Source organism: Geotrypetes seraphini, chromosome 5 (genome assembly GCF_902459505.1).
Source record: "Geotrypetes seraphini chromosome 5, aGeoSer1.1, whole genome shotgun sequence".
Lineage (NCBI taxonomy): Eukaryota > Metazoa > Chordata > Amphibia > Gymnophiona > Dermophiidae > Geotrypetes > Geotrypetes seraphini.
Window position 1 is genome coordinate 180516694 of NC_047088.1, and position 27324 is coordinate 180544017.

Genomic DNA, 27324 nt, shown 5'->3' on the forward strand with positions numbered 1-27324 from the left:
CCCAGAGATTTTGGAGCGCTGGGAAAGAAGTTGAAGCAGATAGGAGCACAGGTGGTCTTTTCATCAATTCTTCCAGTAAGAAACAAAGGCAGAGCTAGAGAAGAGCGTATTCAACGGACTAATGAATGGCTCCGAGAATGGTGCATAGAAATGAACTTTGGATTCCTAAACCACGGCGAGACTATTTGGACTTCAGTAAAGCATTTGATAGCGTCCCTCATTGAAGATTACTGAACAAGCTGAAATCGATAGGATTAGGAGACACTCTAACTACATGGGTTGGGGATTGGCTGAGTGGTAGACTTCAGAAGGTGGTGGTGAACGGTACCCCATCCGAAGCATCGGACGTGATCAGTGGAGTGCCGCAGGGCTCGGTCCTGGGCCCGATTCTATTTAACTTATTCATAAGAGATATGACGCAAGGACTTAGAGGAAGGGTATCACTGTTCGCCGACGACGCCAAACTTTGCAACAAAGTAGGCAAAAGCTTATTACCTGATAATATGACACAAGACCTACTGTTGCTGGAACAATGGTCAACTACTTGGCAGCTAGGCTTCAATGCTAAAAAATGCAAGATAATGCACCTGGGTAAGAGAAACCTGCGTAGAACTTATGTACTAAATGGTGAGACCTTGGTTAGGACCACGGCGGAACGCGACCTAGGGGTGATCATTAGTGAGGACATGAAGGTTGCCAATCAAGTGGAGAAGGCTTCCTCCAGGGCAAGACAAATGATGGGGTGTATCCGCAGAGGTTTCGTCAGCAGGAGACCTGAAGTTATGATGCCGTTGTACAGAGCCATGGTGAGGCCTCACTTGGAGTACTGTGTTCAGTTTTGGAGACCACACTACCGAAAGGACATGCTGAGGATCGAGTCGGTTCAGCGAACGGCCACCAGGATGGTCTTGGGGCTCAAGGATCTCACGTATGAAGAAAGATTTAAAAAATTGTGGCTGTACTCACTTGAGGAAAGAAGAGAACGGGGAGATATGATTGAAACATATAAGTACATCACGGGACGCATCGAGTCAGAAGATGATATCTTCTGGCTCATGGGACCCTCGACCACCAGAGGGCATCCACTGAAGATCAGGGGAGGGAAGTTTCATGGCGACTCCAGGAAGTACTTCTTCACCGAAAGAGTAGTGGATCATTGGAACAGACTCCCACTCCAGGTGATAAAGGCCAGCAGCGTGACGGATTTTAAGAGAAAATGGGATACTCACGTGGGATCTTTAAGGGAGTAAATTCAGGGGAGGGGATACTTGGAATGGGCAGACTTGGTGGGCTATAGCCCTTTTCTGCTGCTTTTTTCTATGTTTCTATTGGTTTTAAAAGTATTTCCCTGTAACTTCATCGAGTATCCCGTAGTCTTTATCATTTTTGAGGGAGCTCTTATCCATCTGCACATTTTCAAACTAAACTGCTTAAGTAGTACTGACAATGGGGAGATGATGGACTGAGTTAAGAAACGCAAATTATCGCTACATGGTGCTGTGCCCCCTGACCTCCCCCACCCCTCTTCTCTTGTGGATCCTACACATAGCAGGAACCAGGATTCATGATTCCCACCTCAGCTGGACCCTCTGTTGCTAGGAAGGGCAGAGTCTGCACTGTGGTAGGCTGGATGAATTTTCCAAAAGGCTGGCACCAGGAAGAGAGAGCCTCTTAAACAACAGCTCTCCACCAATGTACACCTCCACAAGCCTGCCTATTTTCTTTTGCCACACTTTACTGACTCTCCCAGTTTACAGGGGCTAGACATCATTTCACTGCCAGCACACATCCCCTGTGTCAAATGGCTGGCATGGTCTTCCCATTGCCAGACAGCTTCTCCTCGCTGCTCCAAGACCCAAATGGATTTCATCCAGCCAGTGAAATTCTAGCACACCATGAATTAAATTTGGGAGGGTGGGGGTTGTTTAAAGAGCGTGGCGCTCTCAGAAAAAAAAAAAAAAAAACAGTGACCACAGAGGACTGCAGAAGATAAAACAAATAGAAATGGAGATGTGGTAAATCCTGTGTTACCGAGGAGCTAGCTATAGGTGAAGAAAGTGACAGGGCCAGATGGTGTATATCCGAGGGTACTGAAGGAATTTAGGGAAGTTCTGACGGCTCAGCTGGCTGACCTTATCAATGCTTCTCTAGAGCCAAGAAGAAGGAAGAGGTAGGGAAGTCTGACTTCTGTGGTAAATTAACAGAAATGTTTTAAAAAGAGAAAATAGTGAAGTTTCCAGAATCCAGAACCTGAGGCAACATGGTTCCACTGCAGGCAGGTCTTGCCAGACAAATCTAATCAATTTCTTTGACAGGGTGACCAGAGCTTGATTGAGGGAGAGTGCTAAAATCTAAATACAACACACCTAGCGAAACTTTTGAAGACTTTCCACACAGGCATCTAATATTTACGCCGACTGCCCTCTACGCCGACTGGGCTCTAAAGTGATGGACTGGGTTAGGAACTGGTTGAGTGGACGGCAATAGCGGTTAATGGTAAACAGGGCTCACTTGGAAGAAAGGGATGTTATCGGTGGTGCACTGCAAGGTTCTTGGACCTGTTCTTTTTAACATTTTTGTAAGTGATAACGTCTGCATGATAAAATCTGCCTCTTTGTGGATGATACCAAAATCTGCAATAGGGTAGACACCCCTGATAGTGTGGATAACATGAGGAAGGACCTGGTGAAGTTTGAAGAATGGTCCAAAATTTGGCAGCTAAAATTTAAAGCTAAGAAATGCAGGGTATTCAGAGGGTGGCTGTAGGCAGATTATCACAGCTATAGGAGTAATCGAGCCAGAACTGAAATCTGAAATCTAAGGGCCGATGTCTAGCTGGGCCTGGGCAGCACAAAGGGCAAGTGACCAAGCTTCATGGCAGGAAGCCCCTAACCTGCGGGAAGTGATGATAACAGAAGCCATACTATTTCCCACAGCAGGCCTCAATTAATTGTTGATGTTTTGAAGATTGCTGGCTTGGGTGTACATATTATTATTTCTATTTCATTGAAATAGTGTACTACAGCTGTGTCCATATTGCAATATTTATGTCCAGTGTCAGTGTGATTCACATACAGGATGATACTTGCTTGGGTCAGCAGGAAACAGTCGAGGTATGGGAAAATTATTAGCAGGAAGTCACAGCTGCCTGTGTTATACTAATTCTCCCTTATTCAGTCTGTACACTTTAAAGGGAATGTTTTAAGAAAGCAAACAGCCTGTTAAAATACTCCATTCTTCACCACAGCAAAAACCTGCAGAAGGATTACTGACAAATAAAAGTATTGATGCATTCCGCTGTGATGGTTTCAAATGTATATCGGTGTGAAGAGACCCACCTTGAAAGAAATCTGACCTGCTGTACTATACACGGGTCACAGAAAATTCCCAGCAGCAGAAGACTTTTTCACTCTTGATATTTTCCTTTTGGAAAAATGCATCAGTGACTGTTCACTGGTCTTTTTTTCCTTTCATGTCTTTTGACAATCACCTCAGCAACAAAAACCACAGCTCTGTGAAACCCAAACCACACAGGTGGTGAATTCATTCACTGCTTCCAAGGGTCAAATTGAGAGAATGTGAGAATCCTGGGCACCTAAAGCCCTCTGGGGAACAATCTGCTGAGAACAGAACTTTTCTATTAACATTAAAGCAAACAGAAAGACTGAGATATATGACTTTTATGGTAAACAGAAGATGGAAAAAAAAAAAAAAAAAGCTCAGAATAAATACCCGCACTCTGAAATCCAATTTCATTTGCACCAGTATTTAACTCTGTCTTTTCTGTTTCAAAGGAGTAAATGTTGTAACATAATACCACAGCAATGGAAACAATCAATTTTACATTCAAAATATCCTAGTTCCATACTCTGACTAGGTTGCTCTTCATTCCTAAAATAATAAATATACAATATATATATATACAGTGTATATATATATATATATACTAAAATAATATATATATATATATATATATAACAAATGAAATTTAATGTGCAAACTGGAACACCTTCTGAAATTCAGTGTTCCAGTTTGCACAATTTCATTTGTAGCATTTTTGTTGTTGTTTTAATTTTAAGAATGAAGAATAACCTAGTCAGACTCAGGGTATGGTGAAGTTCAGTGTTCTCTAGTTTTTTTTCCTAACTACACTGAAGTGGCTAACAGAAATGAAGCTTCCTCACTGAATTACACATTTTGGAAAACCTGGCAATGAGCTTAGATCCAAGGAGGCTACAAAAAACACAGGGAACAGGGATGTGCAGCACAAGTGAAAAACATCCCCCTCTAAAGAACTAGATCCAGGGAGGAAAGAACAACCAGTTCAGTGTTTCCACAGCCAGGGGAAAGTTTATCTTCCGCAGCTAATGGCTGGTGGTGGCTCCCAGCCAAATCTGGAATGTTTATCTCCCGTAGGATGAAGTCATGAGCAAACTATGGCATTCCACTCACCTATGGGGAAAAAAGAGTTAACCCTGAACATCAGTGAGGAGGGCTGCAGAAGGAAGATATACAGGACACTGGATCCGTACCGATTAATCAAGTTGGAGAGTGGAACTTTTGGTGCTCTCGCCTCCCACTGGGTGGAGTGGGAGCACTGGTTAAAGCCAAAGTTTGGGATGTAGTATTCAGGCACTTTTCACATGATCTGCACAGAGCAAACCCCCCTCCGATCACGGCCACATCCCCTCCCCAAGAGCACTGAACTAAAGCTTGGCCTGTTCCAGAGCTCAGGGGGCGGTGGTTGCTTTAGGAGCAGGTTTGAGAGTTTCAGAGCAGGGGGAGGAGAAGGCTCGCAGCAGCAGCAGCATGGGAGAAGATGCGGCTCAAGCCGAGAAGAGCGGCACCAAGGCTCAGAAGAGCTCGGGGGAGCCTGAAAGCCAGGACTTGCTGGTCCCCAGTCCCAGCCCGGCCGAGTCCCCGAGCCCCAGCCCGCCGCCGGGCGACACTCTCCGCGACGGCTCGCACGTGAATGCGATCACCGTGCTCACCTTGCTGGACAAGCTGGTGCACATGCTGGACTCGGTGCAGGAGAACCAGCGCAAGATGGAGCAGCGGCAGGCGGACCTGGAGCACGCAGTGAAGGGCGTCCAGGCCGATGTCACCAAGCTGGCCAAGAGCCACGGCGCCACCAGCAACGCGGTGGGCAAGCTGCTGGAGAAGTCGCGCAAGGTGAGCGTGCATATGCGCGAGGTGCGCGATCGCATGGACAAGCAGTGCGGCCAGGTGAAGCGGCTGGAGAGCAACCACAGCCTGTTGCTGCGCAGGAACCACTTCAAAGTGCTCATTTTCCAGGTCAGTTCTCTACTTTTCCTTCTCTCTTTCATCCATGGAACGATCCATTGCCATGAATCGGAAACAAGTTCTGATCTTCGGGGGAGGGGGAAGGAGCTACAGGGAATTAGTGCTCAATGTTCACTTGAAACGCCAAGTTCCCTCCCCTTTAAAAAAATGGTTCTACTTAATACCTAAGGTGACCATTTATTTTTTTTCCTCAAAACGGGACAAGACCCTCCCCATCCTCCCCGGAACCCGCTAAATATAGTGCAAAATGTAGACAGCAGATATAAATTCTCAACACTGACACATTTTGATCACTAAACTGAAATTAAAACCATTTTTCTTACCTTTGTTGTCTGGTGATTTTATGAGACTTTGGTTGCACTTTCTTCTGACTGTGCATCTTTTCTTTCTGTAATTTCTTTCAGTCTTTCTTTCTCGCTCCCTATCCCCCCTTTCTTTCTTTCTCTCTCTCCCTGCCTCCTTTCTTTCTTTCTTTCTTTCTTCCTCTCTCCCAGCCCCAACTTTCTTTGTCTTTCTTTCTCTCTCTCTGCCCCCTTTCTTTCTTTCTTTGTCTTTCTTCCTCTCTCCCGGCCCCCTTTCTTTTTGTCTTTCTTTCTTCCACTTTCCCAGCCCCCCTTCTTTCTCTCTCACTGCCCCCCCCCCCAAGCTACCACCGCCGATTTCTCCAAGACACCAACACAGCAATAGGCCAGGTACGTGCATCCACTGCACAAGCCTTTTCCTCCCCCCCCTCCCCCCCCCCCCACACACACACACGTCAATTCTGATGTCGGAGAGGAAGTTCCAGGCCAGCCAGGCAGCGATTGGCTGGCCCGGAACTTCCTCTCCAACATCAGAATTGATGGGGGGGAAGGCTTGTGCAGTCGCTGCACACACCTGATCTGCTGCTGCATTGGCATTGGGGAAGCAGGTAGAAATCCCGGGCTCCGCGATCACCTGTCCCATTGTCCCCACGCACAGTTTCGGGACGCTCTTTCTGAAAACGGGACATTTTGGCATCCCGAAGCTATGCGTGGGGACAACGGGACAGGCGATCTAAAAACAGGACGGTCTCGTTCAAAACGGGACGTATGGTCACATTATTAATACCCAACCTATTCTGATAGTACCACTCCCCTCCCCGTTCTGTAGCACAGAGCATCTGAAATCAGCAGTTTGTGAGGGTGCTGCATTTGCACTGGAACACAAAACTCTAAATGTGCATAGTTAAACTTTTTATTTTTAATAAAAAGTATTCTTGTGTTTTCTAAACTGTTTTAAAATCCATTTTCTTCTTTCCCAAGGGGGGGTTCAACCTTAAAACTCCAAGTTGAAGGAACACTCGAATCTTAGAAAAGAGTTGCTACTGCTGATAATTCAGTAACGCTGCTTCTAATGCCTGCAACACATACGAAGTAGTCCCTTGTCCATGTTGTTTACAAAGCAGATTACAATGCAGTAAATGCATATAGAGACCACATAGGAAAAGAAAGCCAGATCCATTCAGTAACTGGGTTACAGAAGTTAATCACTCGTTAGGCAGTGCCAGGATGCGCTGAAAAGTTCTCAGCCCAACCAAGAAGAGAATGATGTGAACATGGATCAATCAAATGATCTGAAACAATGTTTGGTTTTAAAAAAAAAAAACAAAACCCACAACATTTTAAATGATAAAAATGATTTTTTTAAAACATTTTAAATGATAAATTAAATTAAAGCCCACACTAGCTTGACCAATATACATTTTTTTTAAATACATATATAAACTGCTGCAAAATGGCACTGTTCAAACATCCAAATTTTCTGGTTCTAGTGCTTTTGCTATTGGAATTATTCATAGGGTTGGTTCTTTTGCATCCCTACTGTACGCTTTCTGTCCAGGTTACATGCAGCCATAGCTTGTTTGCCACTGAGCTCTGATGAGGATTACCGTATGTCCCCATATATAAGCTGCGGCCTATACATGGATTTTCTGCAAACTGGCACTTAACGAAATAAGAACACTCTTTTCCAGCTACAGTGACAAAATAATATTCAGAATTCAGGAAGTTGGAAAGTTGTACTGAGAACTTTTCAGCACACCCTCTGTCAAAAACCGTCCCTTCTGAACCTTTTCAACTAAAGGTAAATTACAATATCACAACAGTATAGTGAAGCTGAAAAATAGACTCACCTTGAGCTACTATTAAAAATAAATAGACCTACTCTGTCATAACATACAGTTAAAAGACTCAAAATTTAAAGTGTCATATTTTGGAAATAACATTTTAAATGATAAATTAAATTAAAGCCCACACTAGCTTGACCAATATACATTTTTTTAAATACATATATGAACTGCTGCAAAATGGCACTGCTCAAACATCCAAATTTCTTGGGTCTAGTGCTTCATTCTTTTGCATCCCTACTGTACGCTTTCTGTCCAGGTTACATGCAGCCATAGCTTGTTTGCCACTGAGCTCTGATGGGGATTACCGTATTTCCCCATATATAAGCCACGGCCTATACATGGGTTTTACAAACCTGTGTATGTGGCGCGGCGGCCTAGTTAATTGGGGAAGCCTATGCAGCAATTTTTAATCATACCTGTACCCCCGGTTCCTTTTTCAAAACCCCCTTGCTTGCTGAGTGGTTGACATCAGTTCTTGCGAGTCCCGCATGTCCCGCATGTCTTGGCCATTCAGTGGGTGGTGCGGGAGCAGGCCAGATGCCGAGGAGATTGCGGCTGCCCTGCGCCACTGGAGACCCGTGCCGCCCGCCGTCCGCCTTCAGCATGAGGGTTTTGAAAAAGGTACGGTGGTGGGGGAGGTGATTGAAAAAGGCAGGGGAGATACTGGACGATAAGCAACGGCTATTACCATGGGGCAGCTTTTCTTCTGTTTTTTGAACATAGGCTGCCCTTTTCTGTGGCCTATTCAAGGGGGAGGCCTATGCAGAGGGGTGGCTTATAAGCGGAGAAATACGGTAATTAAAAAGTCATAGAAGTGGGTGTGGCTAAAGAAAAACAGCTTTACACATACTTAAACACTAGCGTCTTCTGAGAAATGTAAGATAGTTTGACTATTTTTTAATAATTTATATTCTGCATATCCTACAATTCTATGCAGATTACAAATTATTCATGCACTCAAGCATTTTTCCCTAACTGTCTCGGTGGACTCCCACTCTAGCTAATGTATCTGGGGCAATGGGGATTAAGTGACAAGAAGTAGTGTGGGATTCAAACCCATGACCTCAGGGTGCTGAGGCTGTAGCTCTAACCATGGCACCACACCTTATCCCCCCCTCCTAAAAAAAAACAAAAAAACACATTGCTTCTGATGTAGCAGCGCTATAGAAATGGTAAGTAGTAGTAGTGATGTTGATTCTTTGATTGCTGCACCTAAAAGTTATATTCATTTTCAATTATTTCCCAGACTCTCAGGGGCCTGTGTTAAGCAGTTAGTGTGGATTTTATTGCATGTGCACCCATGCTAAGGTTTAGAGCCTCTTTTACAAAGCCTCTGTAGTGATGCTGCCATGGTAAATGCACCAATGTTCATTTACTGTTGGCTTTGTAAAAGGGGCCCTTAATGTGGTATTAAGAAGTCAGCATGGTATAACAAAAAAACCCTGCCTTACCTACTTAACATGGGAGTGGGTATGACCAGGTCAGAGCAGAGGAGTATCCTGCTGTGACAGCTAATGCACTGCTCATTACAGTGTTTCAGCTGTCATGACTGCCAATTAACCATCACCTGAAGTGCAGCTGCACTTAACCACCACCTGAAAAAAAAAAAAGCAGCACTACCAGCAGTTCATTAGCACAGTTGCCTTTACAAAAGGTGCTAAGGGTTATCGGTGCCATTTTGGTTCCTGATGCAGTCTTGGGCAGGAGAGAAGGGGTACCACTCCTGCCCAGATCACTGGAACACACTGGTGACACCTGGGAAGGTTTGTAGAGAGGAGAGGGTTGGGATCCGAGAGGCAGGGATTCTTTAAGGGGTGGGGTTTGTGAAAGGGGAATACAATTCTGTATATAGTGCACACACACACAAATAAAAACATCACATATGGTAATTGTTTTTGTTTAATTAATTTTTTACAGTTTAATTTTGTATGAAAGCTGTGTCAGGTTAGTATAGGGTTACCTTATGGCTCCAGTAAAAGGAGGCCGGATAGAGACATCCAGTTTTACTTCTATTGCTTTCAATGGAAGTAAAACCCAAATGTCTCTGTCTGTTCTCTTTTTTCTGGAGCCATATGGTAACCCTAGCTCAGGGATCTCAAACTCCTTCCTTGAGGGCCGCAATCCAGTCGGGTTTTCAGGATTTCCCCAATGAATATGCATTGAAAGCAGTGCATGCACATAGATCTCATGCATATTCATTGGGGAACTCCTGAAAACCTGACTGGATTGCAGCCCTCAAGGAGGGACTTTGAGACCCCTGATGCTAGCATATCCCTTGAGGCCTTACAACAGGGGTGTCAAAGTCCCTCCTCGAAAGCCTCAATCCAGTCGGGTTTTCAGGATTTCCCCAATGAATAGGCATGAGGTCTATTAGCATACAATCAAAGCAGTGCATGCAAATAGATCTCATGCCTATTCATTGGGAAAATCCTGAAAACCTGACTGAATTGTGGCCTTCGAGGAGGAACTTTGACACCCCTGCCTAACAATCTTACAGCTGGAGCTACTAACTGGCGCTACCACCTTAGTGCTGATAATACACTTAAAGTGCATTATTAATAACTAGTCCTCTTAAAAAATGAGGTTAGTGATAAAATAGCATGCATTAGTAATATCAACCCTAAGTTCAGAGCCAACCCAATTAGGCAAGACTAGGCATTCACTTAGGGTGGCAGCAGCTGGAGGGGAAGGGGCTGCACAGAGCAAAGCAAAACAACAGAACCTGACATCCACAGAAATTATTTTTTAAACAGTTAATGCATTCTTTTACCTGTGTTTTCAAACAGAGCTTCACCTGGGTAAATATCTTATGGAAATTTCCCTCATTATTTGTGTGAGTGATATATACACTCCAGAGCAGGTGTTCTCAATCCAGTCCTTTGGATATACCAATCCAGTCAGATTTTCAGGATACCCACAATGAATATGCATGAGCTAAATTTGCATGTATTACCAGCATTTATGCAAATCTATCTATTCATTGTAGATATCTTGAAAACCAGATTGGCTTGGACTGTCCTGAGGACAAGGTTGAGAACCTCTGCTCCAGAGCTTAATATTGAAATGCATGATGTTTTTGTTGGGGGGCAGATTAGGAGCCTGAAAGTTAATTCAGTGGGGCTGGGGATTCATCTAGACCAGTGGTCTCAATCTTATCCTGGTGGACCACCGGCCAGTCAGGTTTTCAGGATAGCCCTAATAAATATGCATGGGGAAGATTTGCATGCCTTTCACCTCTATTATATGCAAATCTCTCTCATGCATATTCATTAGGGCTATCCCAAAAACCCGACGGCTGGTGGTCCTCCAGGACAGGGTTGGGAACCACTGATCTAGACTAGCCACTCCCAGTCCAGGGGCACAGCAAGTCCCATTGGTTTTCCAGGATATCCATAATGAATGTTCACAAGTTAGATTTGCATGCAAATGAGGCAATGCATGCAAATCTATCTCGTGCATTTTCATTGTGGATATTCTGAAAATACAACGGGATTAAGTGTGTCCCGAGGACTGGATTGGGAATGGCTAAAGCCGGCCCAATTGTTTTACACAGGCCCTGGGTAAATTTGTATCTGAAGTAGCAGAAAGTTACATGATTTGCCCAAGTTCACAATTATCAGTGGAATTTGATCCCTGGTTTCTTAAACCACTGCTTTAATTTCCAGGCTACTTTTCCAATGTAAAAATGCCTACTCCATTATGTAGCACTTAATGCAAATTTGTTTTCTCAGGTTAACCTGCACACACCTTTCTACTGTACATGTGACAAACTAGATCAGGTTAAGAACATGACCAACTAGCAGTGAAAAAAGTGTGTTATATTTCCCGTTATCCTACTGTTACAAACACAAGTTCTCTATGGTTGGTAATCCCAACATACCTGAAATGTACTACATTTCACAGCAAAAGCTGAGGGGGTGAATTTCTATGCAGCACAGATGCTGAATAACTATATATGGTGTTTTGTATCTATGCAGAGTAAACTCTGAGAATTCTGGCTCTGAACAATCAGATACCCGTGTTTGGGAAAAAAAAAAGGGGCCGGGGGAAGGGGGGGAGGCCCACTAACGTGCCGGAGGAAAGAGCACATACAGACACGCAGTTCAGTACATTCATCAGTGAAACATGACAGACCACACAATGGTTTTGTTTCATGCCAGATCAGGCATACTACCTGTTTATCTAAAATATTCCGAAACAATAGCAATGGGGAGGAAAAAAGCAGTCGGACAGATGTGTTTGCCAGGCTCAGTAACGTAACAGTCCTCGTGGCTTGGCAGATGAATCGGAGATATAGAAAGCTATAGGGAATTGCAGATCCGCTGCAAGGAGGGGGCTATAGGTTAGTGTGAAATGCAGCGTATTGGAATTTGTCAGAATTCCTGTTTCCTGGCACAGAGGTTGCAGTGTTTGCAGTTGCCAGACTCTGCTCTGCCTGTAAATTGGGGGAGGGGGGAGGTGCTGTGATTTCCTAGGTAAAACCCTGTTCTTTGTTCTAGGGTGCTGAAGGGACTAAGGAGCCAGCCACACCCTTTTCACATCCAGTCCAACTCCCTTTAGCAAACTTTCGTGTCCTTTCTGCTCCTGTGGCATCAGTCTTTTCTCAGCAGTGAAAAGCACAATCTAATAATGTATGTTGGTTTTAAGCTTTCGTTTTCCAAACACTGATTGGTGGGGGGAAAAAAATCTCATGTCTCACCAATAGACAATAAAGTTTGAAACTGCTAAAATCTTTATTGCTGCCTTTTAATTGTTTATGAGAGCAGGACCTTCTGGAATTGTAAATTTAGGATGCATTGATCTGGAAAACAAATCCATTACCCCCTAGCACCATACTTTTCTTGCTTGTAGGCAAATAAGTGTCGGAGCACTTACCTTGCCAGCATGCACTAAAAAAAAAACCTCTAGCACACCTTGATTTAAAAAAAAAAAAAGGGGGAGGATAATTTATTACATTGCCATCCAGCCTTGGACAGGAGTTTTAAGTGAAAGTGCATTTATTTGTTGTGTATCTGGCTTAAAGTCAAAACCACTAAGTCAAAACAGAACACATTAAAACATAATATACTAGTTCATTCCTTCTGTAGTTTAGATTCACAGATATAACTAAGTCATAAGTGAAATACAGGCCTTAATTATTTGTTCACATCAAAAAATTCCTGCTTTTTTAAAGGAAGGAGCAACCAGGGCCTTTCTGAGTGCTGTGTGAGCAGTATGGATGCACAGTGCACGACGGATGGGCGGAGGATGCAAAAATCCCACCCCGTCTCTGCTTAACCATTGGGCAGTGGTTGCTAGGGGGCATGTTGCACAGGATGTCATTCTGGCTCAGGATGCTGCAGAGTAGGGGTGGACCAAGAACTTTCCTGTACCCAGATATAAATATAAAGCACTCTCTTATTAGCAAAGAACCAACATAGGGCCGTGTTTCAGCGGATTAAACTACCTGTTTCAGGGTTTATATATACTCCATTGGATGCATTATGTCAAAAGATGTCAAAGAAGTCTCTCCTCGTACCCAAAGGGTAGGTGGTTGGGGACGGCAGAGCTATCGAACCCAATTAAATTTAGCAGGGCGTGCATAAATATAACTCTGCCGTCCCCGCCCCTACCCTTTGGGTACAAGGGGAGACTTTTTTGTTCTTTTCTATTGTTTTACTCCTCCTTTGGGTTTGTATTTTTTGAAAAGATGTCGAAAGAGCAGAGTTTGCATTTAATATTTATTTATTTATTTGGTTATTTGGTTTTATATCCTGTCCTCCCAGGAGAGCTCAGAACGGGTTACAAGTTTACATACATAACATGACAAAAACATAGGTTGGCAGACATTGTATTATATAAACAAGCATGATACAGCCACCAAAAGTCCAACAGGACGAGATCCCACAAAAATCAAACAGCAAAGAAGACAGTGGGAACGGACAGTGAGCACTCCTCAAGAGCCAGGAAAATGAAGAAAAGTCTTGTTTATTTCAGTCTGGGACGAACAATAACATGGACCCATGTTATTGTATGCCCCAGACTTAAATAAACAAGACTTTTCTTCATCTTCCTGGCTCTTGAGGAGTGCTCATTGTCCGTTCCCACTGTCTTCTTTGCTCAAACAAAACATGGTGAACATAGTATTGTATCTTCAAGCATAGCATAGCAAACATAATATACAAGTGTGGCTAGCCTTCTGTTGCATAACATGGCAGTATAACACTTAACATGGTAGATCCTAATGCGGTGGACATAGCACATGAATTTGTAGCATGGTAGACATGGTATGGCTAATATAGGAAGAAAGATGTATAGTAGAGTGGGAGAAAAAGGTGACATTATGACAAAGTGTGGCCAAGCATTGTATGACAAGAACATGGTGACTTAGTAGGGTATAGCATTATATGATGGACAATATAAAGTGTGACAGTTCATGGTACAGTGGGTGAAGCGCCTAAGTATTTGAGACAGCAGAGGGCTGGTGCTCTTTCTTCTTTGTAAGGTTTGGGAATTTGGGTAGGTGCACTCTCAGATGGTCAAGGGAAAAGGTGAGCTTTTATTACCTTCCTGATGTTCAACAGACCTTCTAATGATCTTATGTGGGTAGGTAGTTTGTTCCAGAGGCGCGGTATGCAGTGGGAGTATGATCTTTTTCGTACAGTCTCAAGATGGATCCCAAGAGTGTGCATAAATGTTTTTCTTCTTGCAAGCCTAGCGTAGGGTAGCAGCTCCCATAATTAAAATTAAAATGTGAAATAAAATAATAAAAAGTAAGTTGAGCCCTCCCCTGGTGCCAGCCCTCCTCCTGATACTGTCACTCCTCCCCCTCCCCCCTCCAATCCCCCTACTACCTGCCTATTCAAAATGGTAGTCCTGCTCATCCTGGTGCATTCTGTTATGCACTGGGAGAGGCCTAAGGCCCTGATTGGCTCAGGTGCCTAAGGCCCCCTCCTAGGCTGATATTGCTCTGCAAATGAATTAAGGCAGCGGTAAATGATTGTAGATTTTCTTTGGAGCCTCTGAAAGAATACAGACAAAGAGGGGATCAGTTTGGGTAAATACTTTGAGCTGAAAATTGTCTTCCACCCTGTAGTTTAAAAGCATGTAACTCATGCATCATTTTTTGAGCACATGCACTTGTAGTAAAGGGAAAAGAGACGGGGCAAGGGGAAGCAATAGGCAGAAAGGTGTGCTCAGATGCTTCTCTAAAGCGTGCCTCTCTTGAAAGTAGTGATCAAGATCAATGCACTGGCACGGAAGCTCTGCTGAGTGAGAAATAGAGCTCGGAGAGTGAGAGAGCTTTCACAAGAAGTGTGGCACACTCCTAATGACTAAGACTTAGGGCTCCTTTTACTAAGCTGCGCTAGCGTTTTTAGCACATGCTAATCTTTACATTACATTAAGGTACTTTAGTTAGATTGTGAGCCTTCGGGACAGTAAGGGAATTTTCCAAGTACCTTTCTTATTTCTAATCTTAATGTATATTTTCTGTAAACCGCTTAGAACCTAACGGATGTAGCGGTATATAAGAAATAAATTACATTACATTACATTTCTATTCCGCCCGTACCTTGCAGTTCTAGGCGGTTTACAAAAGAATCTAGCTGGACATTTCCAGGAGAATACAATTTAGGATGTTTGAATTGCAAAAGAAAAAAAAAAAAAGGATAACTGGACAAGTCCAGGAGAATTATAATTATGGATTTGTATACATTTCCTGGAGAATTGCAATTTAGGTAGTTGTTTACATGGATGGGACTTTGAGGAGAATGAAGTAGCAAAAGAGGAAGAGATTTGGGGGGGGGGGGATTTACAAGGTTAGTGCGCACTAACCCCACACTACACAAAAAATACTAACGACAGCTCAATGGAGGTGTTAGCATGTGCGGCAATGTAGCACACTTAGTAAAAGGTGCCCTTAGTATCTCTGTACTTTTTAAATATTAAACTCTGCTTTCTATATACTGTATATGTGTGTTTTAGTTTAGTTAGGTACCATTGACTTATGCTCAAATCCTAACATCTTGATGAATTGCAGATCTAAAAAGAAATCGGTTTTGTGCTAGTCTGGTAAGGTCATCCAGCGTCATCCCCATAGTAGAACGTGTCATGTTTCAACGTGTCCAGCCATCTGGTTGCAGGTCACCCTTTTTGCCTGGTTCCTTCAGTCTTTCTAAGCATGAAGTCCTCCTCCAATGATCTTTCTCTTCTGACACTATAACCCAAATAAGACTGTCATAACTTCATCATTTGGGCTGTGAGTGACATTTCCAGTTTGATCTCTTCCAGATTCGATTTGTTACTTCTTGCAATGTGTAATGGGGGCAATTTCCAAATTCACTTACCTAGGTAAATGGGCTGTTTGAAAACTGCCCACCTTCCCGATGTGGATGGTTCTCTGAGTTTGTGTAAATGTTAGGACCTATTGTATTGCTTTTTGACAACAGCTGCTCTTTACTGGCCACCCCCCCCCCCCAACAGTTTAATCGTGCCTATTGATTAATCCAACACCGCCCTTCCACTGCTTCCAGGGTTAGCTAAGCATTAGGCAAACTAGGGGTTGACTCAGAGAGTTCTGTGTTAGGGCTCACTGCAGGATTAGTGCTCTCTAATGCAACCAGCAAACAGTAGGACAGTGTCTCTCAAACTGTGTGCCCCAAAAAGATTCTGGGTGTCCCATGAGTGATTCCAGAAATTTACTTTATTTAAAAAAATTCCCATCATAAGTATACACTAGAATAGATGACATGTATGTTAAGTACACAAAAGTCTGTCAATGTTATGAGTCATTTGTGTGCATAAGGATACAATAGCCCAGACAAGCATCGTTCTTGGATGTGAAAACTAACGGCAAGTAATTTGCTTTTTTATGCAGTAGTTATCCTAACTTGAGCAACAAAGCAATCAAAGCTTTGTTACTGTTTGGATCTTCTTATCTTTGCAAACTTGGATTATCAGCTCTGACAGAAATTAAATTGTAAAAAAGAGAACGACTGCAGATGGTGGATGATGAAATGCATGCTTGCTTGTCGACTATTGAGCTGCATTTTGACTTAATTTGCACTCAAAAACAAGCACATCCACATCACTTTGATTAGAAATTCTGTTCTATCTACTTTAGTTTCGCCATTGCTACAATTACCTATACATAGCTTAAAGAACTTTACATAAATAACTCTCAAATTTAATTTTTTGTTGGTTTTGCAATTTTATAATTTCAATTATAATATGCCGCAAAAAACATTTGCTCCATTTAGTGTGTAGTGAAAAACATTTGCTCTGTTTAGTTTGCTAGAGCTAAAAAAAAAGTTTGTGAATCACTGCAGTAGGAAATAGGCTGTGTACAAAAGAAATATGCTAACATAAGAAATGTGTCAGATGTGCATATGTGTACATGGGTCTCCGCTAGCAGTAGTCATTCTTAGTGCACAAGAAAATTGTACTATCAGTTCAATAGAAATAGGAACTTCTTCCTTATTTCAGCTAGCAACCTGTTCAGTCAATTATTATTAGGCCCTCAGCGTCACCACTCAGAACTCAAACATATCATCGTTCTGAGCTTTACGTGACAAATCGTCACTGAGTCTAGTTTTTCTAATTTTTCACTTTTACAAGAGCTTTATATGTTTAAATACTTATGACTTTCTTATATTTTTCAATGTAATTTAACTTCATTTTACTTAGCTTTAATGTAGTTGTCTCTAGTAGAGATGTTTTTTAATCAAGCAGGGTGACATAGCCGACATGTTTCGCGGGAAACCGCTTTATCAAGGCACCACCCCTTTAAAGCTAAGTAAAATGAAGTTGAATTACATTGAAAATTATAAGAAAGTCATAAGTATTTAAACATATAAAGCTCTTGTAAAAGTGAAAAATTAGAAAAACTAGACCCAGTGACGATTTGTCACGTAAAGCTCAGAATGGTGATATGTTTGAGTTCTGAGTGGTGACGCTGAGGGCCTAATAATTGACTGAACAGGTTGCTAGCTGAAATAAGGAAGAAGTTCCTATTTCTATTGAACTGATATTTAAGAAATAGCCACCTGAAGTGTTATATGCTATTAATTTTGATTTCAAGAAAATTGTACTGGCACCCAGAGTTCCTATGGAGTGGATAAACGACAGTCTAGAATTTCTTTGTTCCAGCACACCTTCCTTGTCACACACACACACATACATATAAATAGCACTATCCAATTATGCATTTTTACTGTATTGTTCTAGAAGGAGTAGTATACCAATGATCATGACTGCCAAGTTTTTTCATCAAAATCTCAGAAGGGGGCACACTAACATCAAGAAAGTTGGGTGAGGCAGGACATAGAGCTGGGAGTAGGATTGTGCCCAGTAGTGTAACCAGCTGGCTGGGTCCCCGGAGAGGATCACCCTATTGGCTCAGCCAGTCCCCTGCCCTAGAACAAGAAGTTGATGTCAGAGGGGCTGGGGGCTGGCAGAGCCAACAGCTGAATGCATGTGGACCGTAGCACCGTGACTTCTCTGCACTTGGGGTGGACCACCCCCATCGCCGCACCCTCGGTATGATAGAAGTGGTGCTTAATACTCTTGCACAGGCACTGTCCAAGCCCACCAGAAGACTATAAAAGGTTTCCTCTGCAACAACTCCAAGGAGCAAATGTTGGACTCAGGTGTCCCAGCATGTTGGTGTTCAGCATCTACCACAGTGCCACTGAACCTTTCATTTTACAGAAGCCCAGATCTAGAATTGTAAGAATAATGTAGGGGTCATTAACTGTGCCATGTAACATGCTCAGCTCTAGACAAATATTCATTACAGCTACCCTTTCCTCAGTGGCATACCTGGTAGGGCACCTTTCTCCTCCAGGCAGTAGGAAGGAACAGGGGAGAGTGTGGTGCATTGGTTAAAGTTACAGCCTCAGCACCCTGAGGTTGTGGGTTCAAACCCACGCTGCTCCTTGTGACCCTGGACAAGTCACTTATTCCTCCTATTGCCCCAGCTACATTCACGCAGTGGCGCGGGACCAAGCAGGTGCGCAAGAAACTCGCGCCTACCTTGTTCGCCGCTCTGCCTCTCGCTGCTGCAGCCATCCAGCAGGGGAAGCACTGGGAGTCCAAAAAGGTCGCTGCCGCAGCCGTCCAACAAGGGAAGCGCCGGGAGTAGAAAAAGGTACCAGAGGGGAGTACAAAAAGGTAGGAGGGGCCCTGCTGGGATTTTTAAAAAGTGAAAATAGTATACGGAAGGGGGGGGAGGACGGAGGGGAGTCCAAAAAGGTATGGGGGGGCCTGCTTGCCACTAGGCCTGCCTGCCCTAACCCTACCTGCATACTAGCCACTAGGCTGGCCTGCCTTGTGCCTTGTCCCTGTCTGCCCTGTCCCTACCTGCCTGGCAGCCCTGTCCCTGCCTGCTCTGTCCGTACTAGCATGCCAGCCACTGTGCCCTGCCTGCCAGCTACTAGCCCTGCCTGCCCTGTGCTCTGTCCCTGTCTGCCAGCTACTAGCCCTACCTGCCAGCCACTAGGCCTGCCTGCCCTTTGCCCTGTCCCTGCCTGCCCTGTGCCCTGTCCCAGCCTACCATTAGACCACCAGAGGGGGGTCAGGGTACAGAGCCTGGCAAGGAGTATGGGGTTGGGTACAGAGCCTAGCAGGAATAATTTGGTTCTGAATGGGGTTTTTTCTTGTTTTCCCCCTCTAAATTTAGGGTGCGTCTTATGGTCAGGTGCATCTTAGGGAGCGAAAAATATGGTACACTGTTACTGGGTGTACACAAAATGCTAAAAAATGAAAAATAAAGTGAAAATGTACTATTTGGACTAGCAGCCACCAGAGCAGTCATAGTCTTTCAGATATAGAAGAAAGACCTTCATAATATTTTGACTGCCACTAAAATACTTGTATTCTTGACTGCATCGTAGATCTTGTCTGTGTTTACGGCCCGTCTTTCTGTCTTATTAGATTGAGTCCCTACTTCTTGATGTTTATAATCGTGTGTTTCTGTAAAGTGTCACATACACCTGATAGCACTACCCATATAATAACAACTGCAGAGAAAGCATTAATGCATATTTAACAGGGGAAAAAAAGCTTACTGCAAAACATATTAAAGCATTTTGCAGTAATTTGCCTGCCAGCATGTGCTAATCGCAAACTATTTTTCATTGTTCTTTTGGGAGGGGTGTTTCATGGGTGGATAATGGAAGCATTGTCCAGCTAGCATATTGGCGTTAGCATGCTCTGAGGGCCGGATTCTGTAAACGGCGCTTAGAAAACTGGCACCGATTGTGTGTCAGTCATGCTTAGGCGCCGTTTACAGAATCGCGCCTAACAAAAAAACTTAGGTGCCGGTAATGTAGGCCAGGGTTTTACTGGCCTACATTGCAGGTGCCTAAGTTCTTTAGAGAATCGCTCTTAGCGGCACCTATGTCGGTCTCTGCCCCAAAACATACCCTCTTAGGCGTTAGGTGCCGCTAAGCATCGCACAATAGGTGCCTACCTTTTTTAGAATCGGGTAGGCACCTATTGGCTAATTGGAAAAAAAAGTATTTTTTTCAATTATGAGCTTGTTAAAGCTCATAATTAAAGCTATTAAGGTCATTTTGGCAATTAAGGTAGGTGCCTAAATCGGCGATTTAGGTGCTTCTTACAGAATCTGGGCCTAACTATGGGGTCCTTTTACTAAGCACGTGCTAATATTTACCTCACGCTAAAACGGCTAGCGTGCCTTAGTAAAAGAACCCCTTTATAGCAGCCTTAACATGGGAGCACTTAGCATCTTTGACAATTAATTAATATCTGCCTTTCCTCCTATGTGTCCCCTTCCTCCTTCCCTCCCTGTTTACTCTTCAGTCGCCTAGAGCTTGTATAGGTTTATGCGACTCACAAATAGATTAGATTAGATTAGCATCTTCCAATTAAAAGGTGGTCGTGTGCCTTGTTAGAAACGGGCTTAGCACACAGGAACGTCCTGCTTTAAAATGCATTAAGCCCATTTATTAATGCTGTTGTTGTAAAAGGGCCCCTAAGTTAGTTTATTTTATTTATAGATTTATTTATGTGGTTTATTATATGAATGGTAAAACACTTCAACAGCTAGGATAGATGGTTACAACCAGCATGAGGCTGGCACCACTCCCATTGGGCTGACCTCCCTAGGGCCTTCAGCACACATTAACCTGAGTTCTGTCTTCTGAGTTCTGTCTTTTATCATTCACAATAAATTATCCTGACTTCTCGAACAATCCAGCATAAATAATAATAATTTAAAAAAAAAAACATTGGTGTGAGATCATGCTGTTTACAAAGAGACTTGGATTTAACAGTGTCAAGGGATTCAATAAATACTCGACAGCTTTTAGAGCTTCAGAGTTTTGCATATACATATGTAAGCCACTTTGCTATTAATTTTGATATGAATTATGAATGTAGAAAATATATCGCCGGTTGTTGACTCCCATAGCAAATCAAGGTGCACTAAAAGCCTGTCTTTTACCTCATCTTGATAGTTAAGGGAGGAAGTTATCTATTGGACACTTTGGTGATGGATTTGATATTTGTGGTCATTATAAAGCACACAGTTACTGACTGGTCTAGAGCAATCGGGTTTTAGGATCGATAAAACCCGATGCTAAATAGCCAAGCGATATCGCTTGGCTATTTTGCATGGGGTTTTACTAATTTGCATGGGTTGGATCGGATCAGAAAACACGTGGTGGGCAGCTTTGTGCATCGGGGAATTCGATCGCTAAACTGGTCAAACCGGTTTGGCGACGATTGGGATACAGTCGGTAAGTTTTGTGCAGTTTAGTGTCTCCTAAACAGAAGTTGCTAAATGCTCCTGTATTAACTTTTTGCAGATACCCAGTGGCGTACCTAGGGTATGTGGCACCCGGGGCCCATCATTTTTTGACACCCCCCCCCTATGTAAAAAAATATTTTTTGTAATGACCATGAAACAGAATAAATGGTCAGAATAGAAACAGGCAGTGAAAATTTTCTTATATTCCAAACATAACATAACATAAATTATGTCTGAATTGTCATGACATCAGAAGTACATATGGAGTAGTTGCAGGTGATGCTTGGGACAGTTCTGATTGTGTTAGTTCGGTTTTATGTGTTTTTTGAATAGAAGGGTTTTTATTTCTTTTTGAAGGTTTTGCAGTCTGTGGTCGATGTCAATTGGTTGTAGAGTTGGGGGTCGAGTGTTGCAGCTCGAATGGCTAGGAGGTTGTCGAACAGTTTTTTTTCTTTTGACGTTTTTGGTTGGAGGGTGTGTGAATGGTGCACAAGTTCTCCTATGTCTGTTTGAAGTGGATTGAATTATTTAGCTGAAGAAATTAGTTACCCCCTCATCCCACACACATTAATTCTCTTCCATTTTTGTTCCCATTATAAAAAACACTGATAAGTTCCCAGAAAAAAAAATACATTAAAATAAGAAGTGAAAACAAAGGCCCCTACAGATGAGAACATAACATAAGAATAGCCTAACTGGGTCAGACCAATGGTCCATCATGCCCAGTAGCCCATTCTCATGGTAGCCAATCCAGGACACTAATACCTGGTCAAAACCCAAAGAGTAGCAACATTCCATGCTACCGATCCAGGGCAAGCAGACACTTCCCCCATGTCTTAATAACAGATTATGGACTTTTCCTCCAGGAATTTGTCCAAATCTTTCTTAAAACCAGCTACACTATCTGCTTTTACCATAACTTCTGGCCACTTCATTTTTAAGTTTAGATCTTTCCTTTCAAACAGAGACCTTGCTAGATGTCAAATATAGCACAAGGTAACTTCACATGGACTTAGCTGTGCAGGAAATGTGAATCTCCTCATACACCCACCATATAGTGCAAAAATGTGCAAAGGTCTGTTTTTTTCTTTCGATCACTACATAGCCTAATGCCACACAAGCAGCGCTGTTATAAACATATTCTGTAGGTCAATGCTAAGGATAACAAAGTTTCCTTCCTTGGACCAGAAGGAGATACTGATAAACCACTGGAAGAGATCCCAAACAACACCCAATGACCCACTCAGTGTGTGAACCAGTTGAGTGGAGTGGACTAACTGGGGGGTGGAAATGGGCCCGGAGTTTGCTCAGCAGAATTTCCCAGACCACCTCTTCCTCTCAACACATTGACACGCTGCCACCACCACCACTAGGAACACCTCACTGGGTAGGCCAGCTATGCTATAAACTTTATAAAACACATTATTATATTTTCTTATAAAGCACATATTTTAACTGAACTCTCTGACATCCTCAGCCTTTCCATTCACAAAAATAGAAGGAAGAAAAGTTCCCATTTCCTGCTGTCTCATGTTCCCGGCCTATACAATATTTTTTTTCTGCAGACCCTTCAAAAGTCTGACCAAATCCTCGTTTCACTTGCATTATAAAGTACTGAGGATGCCATCTCTCCCCAATCCCAGGTCCTAAAGTCTAAGACAGTAGCGCAAACTAATGCTGCCAGATTCAGGAAAAAAAATTTTGATTCGATTCAGCCTATTGAATTGGTTTTTCAATTCGATTTTCCTGCCCAGTTGGGTGATTTTTTTCAAAACTCCTGGTTTATAGCTTTTTCACCCCCTTTGGCTTCTCCTAACCACACTGGCGCTGTGATGTAAATAAAATAAAGAAACAAAAAGGACTTTTCCTCTCTCTGTTAAATCCTAGCTCACATTTGCAGTCCAACACCAGCTCTGGCAGGATACACATTTCAAATTTGACATATAATCACAAAACAGAAAATAAAATTAATTTTTCTACCTTTTGTTGTCTGGTTATATTTCAAATCTTGTTGGTCCAAGGCTCTGGTTTTCTTTTGATAACTTGCTTGCCAGGGTCTCCTTCTTTCTTCTTTCTGCATGCTAACCATCCATCTGCCAACTCTGTCCGCCCTTTCCATTTCCCTTCCTTCCCCAGGAAGTCTGGTATCTTTCCTTTTTTTCATCTCCCTTCACAGATCCACCTTTTCTTAACTACCCTTTCATCCGGCATCTTTCCCTCCTTCCCCACCACCCCAGAGTCCACCATCTCTCCCTTTCTTTTCCCAATTACCCTCCTATCCAGTATCTCTATCCCTCCTCCACACCATCCCTTGTGTCCAATTTCTCTCCCTTTCTGTTCCTTCCCTCCCTAAATCCCATGGTCCATCATCTCACTCCCTCTCCTCTATTTTCAGACCCATTATTTCTTCCCCCTCCCAAAGTTTGGCATATGCACGTCTCTTTGAACACCCCCTTCCCTCCGTGTACTTCTAAACCAGGGTCCCCCCCAAAGGCCTGTCCCCCCTTAAAGGTCTGCCTGTCCCCCCTTGAAGGCCTGTGCCACCCCCTTGTAGGCCTGTCCCCCCCTTGAAGGCCTGTCCCCCCCTTGAAGGCCTTCCTGCCTGTCCCCCCTTGAAGGCCTGCACCCCCTTGAAGGCCTGCACCCCCCCCGAAGGCCTGTCCCCCCCCTTGAAGGCCTGTCCCACCCCCTTGTAGGCCTGTCCCACCCCCTTGTAGGCCTGTCCCCACCTTGAAGGCCTGCCTGCCCCCCCTTGAAGGCCTGCACCCCTTGAAGGTCTGCACACACACCCCCCGAAGGCCTGTCCCCCCCCTTGAAGGCCAGCCTGTCCCCCCTTGAAGGCCTGCCTGCCTGCCTGTTACCCCCTCCCCCTTGAAAGCCTGCCTGCCTGCCCGCCCGCCCCACCCTGAAGGCCTGATGCCCCGACCCACCCCGAAGGACCGCTCGCCCCCTGGCCTCCCCGCACTACCTATGAAGCAGCCGCAGCAGGATCGCGACGTCAGTGATCCCTGCGCTGCTTAGGCGCTGCTTCCTGTACCACGGTCCCGCCCTCCTCTGACATCAGAGGAGGGGCGGGACCGCGGCGCAGGAAGCAGCGCCCAAGCAGCTCAGGGATCGCTGACGTCGCGATCCTGCTGCGGGCTGCTTCACAGGTGGTGCAGGAAGGTCAGTGGGGCGAGCGGTCCTTCGGGGGTGGGGGTGGGGGGACTGAACGGCAAGGCCCGGAGCACCCCCTCAGGGCTGGCACCCGGGGCGGACTGCCCCTCCCGCCCCCCCCTTGGTACGCCACTGCAGATACCATGTGCTAATGGAAATATTAGTGTATGACAGGGGTAGGGAACTCCAGTCCTCGTGAGCCGTATTCCAGTCGGGTTTTCAGGATTTCCCCAATGAATATGCATGAGATCTATTTGCATGCACTGCTTTCAATGCATATTAATTGGGGCAGTCCTGAAAACACGACTGGAATACGGCTCTCGAGGACCGGAGTTCCCTATCCCCTGGTGTATGACCTGAAAGAAAAAGAAGGAAAATTCCCTAAAATCTGGGCATAGTATCCAGGAAAGTCCTGCATCATAATGCATTAGATTAAGATTCTAGTGTGCTATAGTAAATGGGCTCCTGATTTATGTTTGTATGTATTTTTGGCAAGATTGTCCAGATTCTAGTCCTAGAGGTAAAATCTTTGAATCCGGGAAAGAGAATAATCGCTTTGCCGCATATGGGTTGGAGCCTTACTTTTCCTGTGTTCAGTGTCATTGAAACTGCTGCAGCTTCTGGAACATGTTTGGTTTAATCGGGGGGGGGGGGGAGGGAGGACGACAGTTTTAGAGAAGTATATAAAATCATATCTATTACACTAACTATTTAGAGTGAAACAGCAGCAACATTAATAAGCAGCTCTCAACCACTCTTAAAAGATTAAGGTTGAGGTGGTGAAACTGCTTAGCTTAACCCCCCTTTTACTAAACACAGTAGAGGTTTGAGGAGAGTGTGGCGTAGTGGTTAGAGCTACAGCCTGTGATCCTGGGTAAGTCACTTAATCCTTCAGAGCCCCAAGTGCATTAGATAGGCTGTGAGTCCTAAGGGACAGATAAGGAAAATGCTTGAAGTACCATGTAAACCACTTCGAATGTGGTTGTATAACTACAAAAAGGCAGTATATAAGACCCAGTCCCTTTCTACTGCAGCCTGGAGCGCTAAATGCTCCAACGCTCAAAGAATTCTATAAGTATCAGAGCATTTAGGCCCGGATTCTGCAAAGTGCGTCCCGATTTTAGGCAGCTAATCGGAACACATATTTTTTTAAAAAAAATGCTTCCCAGGCAGGCCGCCTATATTGAAGGCGCCTCCGGGAGCCTAGGGAGGCCCGCAAGACTGCCTAAGCTCCACTTTTCTACCCCCTTTTTTTAGGGGGGGAAAAATACAGTACAGTGGAACCTCGGTTTGCGAGTAACCCGGTTTGCTAGTGTTTTGTAAGACAAGCAAAACACTCAGCAAACTTTTGACTCACAAAGCAAGCACTGCCCCGATAAACGAGCACTTACAGTCCAGGAAGCGCCGCTTCGGGGGATTCCTCTTCCGTCTTCCGGTTAGCCTTCCACGTCGGGTGCCTTCCGCTGTCTGGGCCTGTGCGGCTGGGTGCCGTCCCGCCTGCGCGTTGCGTGTGATGCGCACAGCGTCAATCATCAGCGTTGTGCATGGCGTGCGGGTGGGGCGGCGCTCGGCTGCGTCGGCTCGGGTGGGGGCTCTCCAGCATGCGAGGGCGGATGGAGGATGCATCCCTCTGAAGCGGCACTGCGGAATTCTCTGGCGGCTGGCGGACATTAGAGGCATCCCCCCGAAGCGGCACTTGGGATTCTTCTTCGGATGACAGACGGAGGAGGCGGATGGAGGAGACGGTGCTGCAGCACCCGGCCCTGACAGGTACAGACCCCGGGTTCTGGAATCAATCGTTGCTGTTGCCACTATTTTCTATGGGGAATTTTGCTTTGATAAACGAGCATTTTGGATTACGAGCATGCTCCTGGAACGGATTATGCTCGTAATCCAAGGTACCACTGTACTTTAAAAAAAAGTGTTTCTTTTTTTTGCATCTTAAGGACAACCCCTATCTTTTTTTTTTTTTTTTTTTTATCAAAGACAGTAGTAGAATGCAAACAGGTGAGTACTGTTTTAATGTGTTCTATTCTTACAAACAGTAGTGTTCTGTGACACTCACAACAGAGATAGGAGAGGAGGGGGAAGAAGGTGCAGAGGGAAGAGAGAAAAGTGAGATCGAAATGCAGGTGCAAAACTGCAAAGTTTAGCAAGACCAAGCAGTAAAAATGTGGGCAAAAGGAGAGAAAGACAGGGGGAAGAAGCAAAGATAAAGTGAAGAGAGTGGGAGAAGATACATTGAGCTCCAGAAGTCAATGAGTATCAGTAGGCACAAGGAGCAGAAGAAACAAAGAGATAGAGAGACAACAGAACAGAAAAAAATGTCAAGAAGTGAGAAGCAGGAGATTGTGAGGTAGAGAAGAATGAGGGACAAGAGCAGAGGTACAGAGAATCAGAGAAAAAAGGTCTAAGGCAAAGAAACAGGTGTGAATTATGGAGCAAGGAGGAAACTGCTATAGCCCCACAAAACACTTTCCATTCTTTATTGCCACCACTCCAGCCTCTTCATTTCTCCCTCTCAATTCCTGGAACTCTCTGTGCTTCATCACAAACCAGGCACTTCACCTGTTATGTCTCCAGCACTGAAGAGAATGAAGAAACATCACCTCAAAAACACAAACAGTACATTAATAGAGGCAAGGGAGGAGTCCAAACAGCCATGGAAATCAGCCTTTGTTCAAAAACTACATTTCCAACAAGGATCCTAGTTTCGACAACCAAATGACACCTTCCTCAGGGGACATTGAACTGGCGCTGAAACTTGTCTTGCACACTTTAAAAGTGTTGAAAAGCAATCAGGCAAAAAAGCTTGAAAAACAGTAGTTTTTGAAAAAAGACTGATTTCCTCGGCTGTTTGGATTCCTCCCTTGCCTCTAATGTCTCCAGCACTATCAGTTCACGTCCAACTAACTTCTCTTCCTGTCTGTGTGTCAAAGGGTGATTTATAAGAACACAAAAA

At 44.1% G+C, this 27324-nt stretch overlaps 1 protein-coding gene and 1 long non-coding RNA gene across 2 annotated transcripts in view; one reads left to right on the forward strand and one right to left on the reverse strand.

Annotated features, from left to right (window-relative positions):
* Positions 1–5689, reverse strand: part of LOC117361393 — a 43531-nt gene extending 37842 nt beyond the window's left edge. The window contains exon 1 of the long non-coding RNA XR_004539642.1: positions 5628–5689. This is a non-coding gene — a long non-coding RNA (uncharacterized LOC117361393). The remainder of the gene's footprint in view (positions 1–5627) is intronic.
* The window catches only part of CAVIN2 (caveolae associated protein 2), a 29147-nt gene continuing 6229 nt past the window's right edge, over positions 4407–27324 (forward strand). Inside the window, exon 1 of the mRNA XM_033946647.1 lies at positions 4407–5295. Within this exon, the coding sequence (XP_033802538.1) occupies positions 4810–5295 (486 nt within the window). The 5' untranslated portion in view covers positions 4407–4809. The remainder of the gene's footprint in view (positions 5296–27324) is intronic.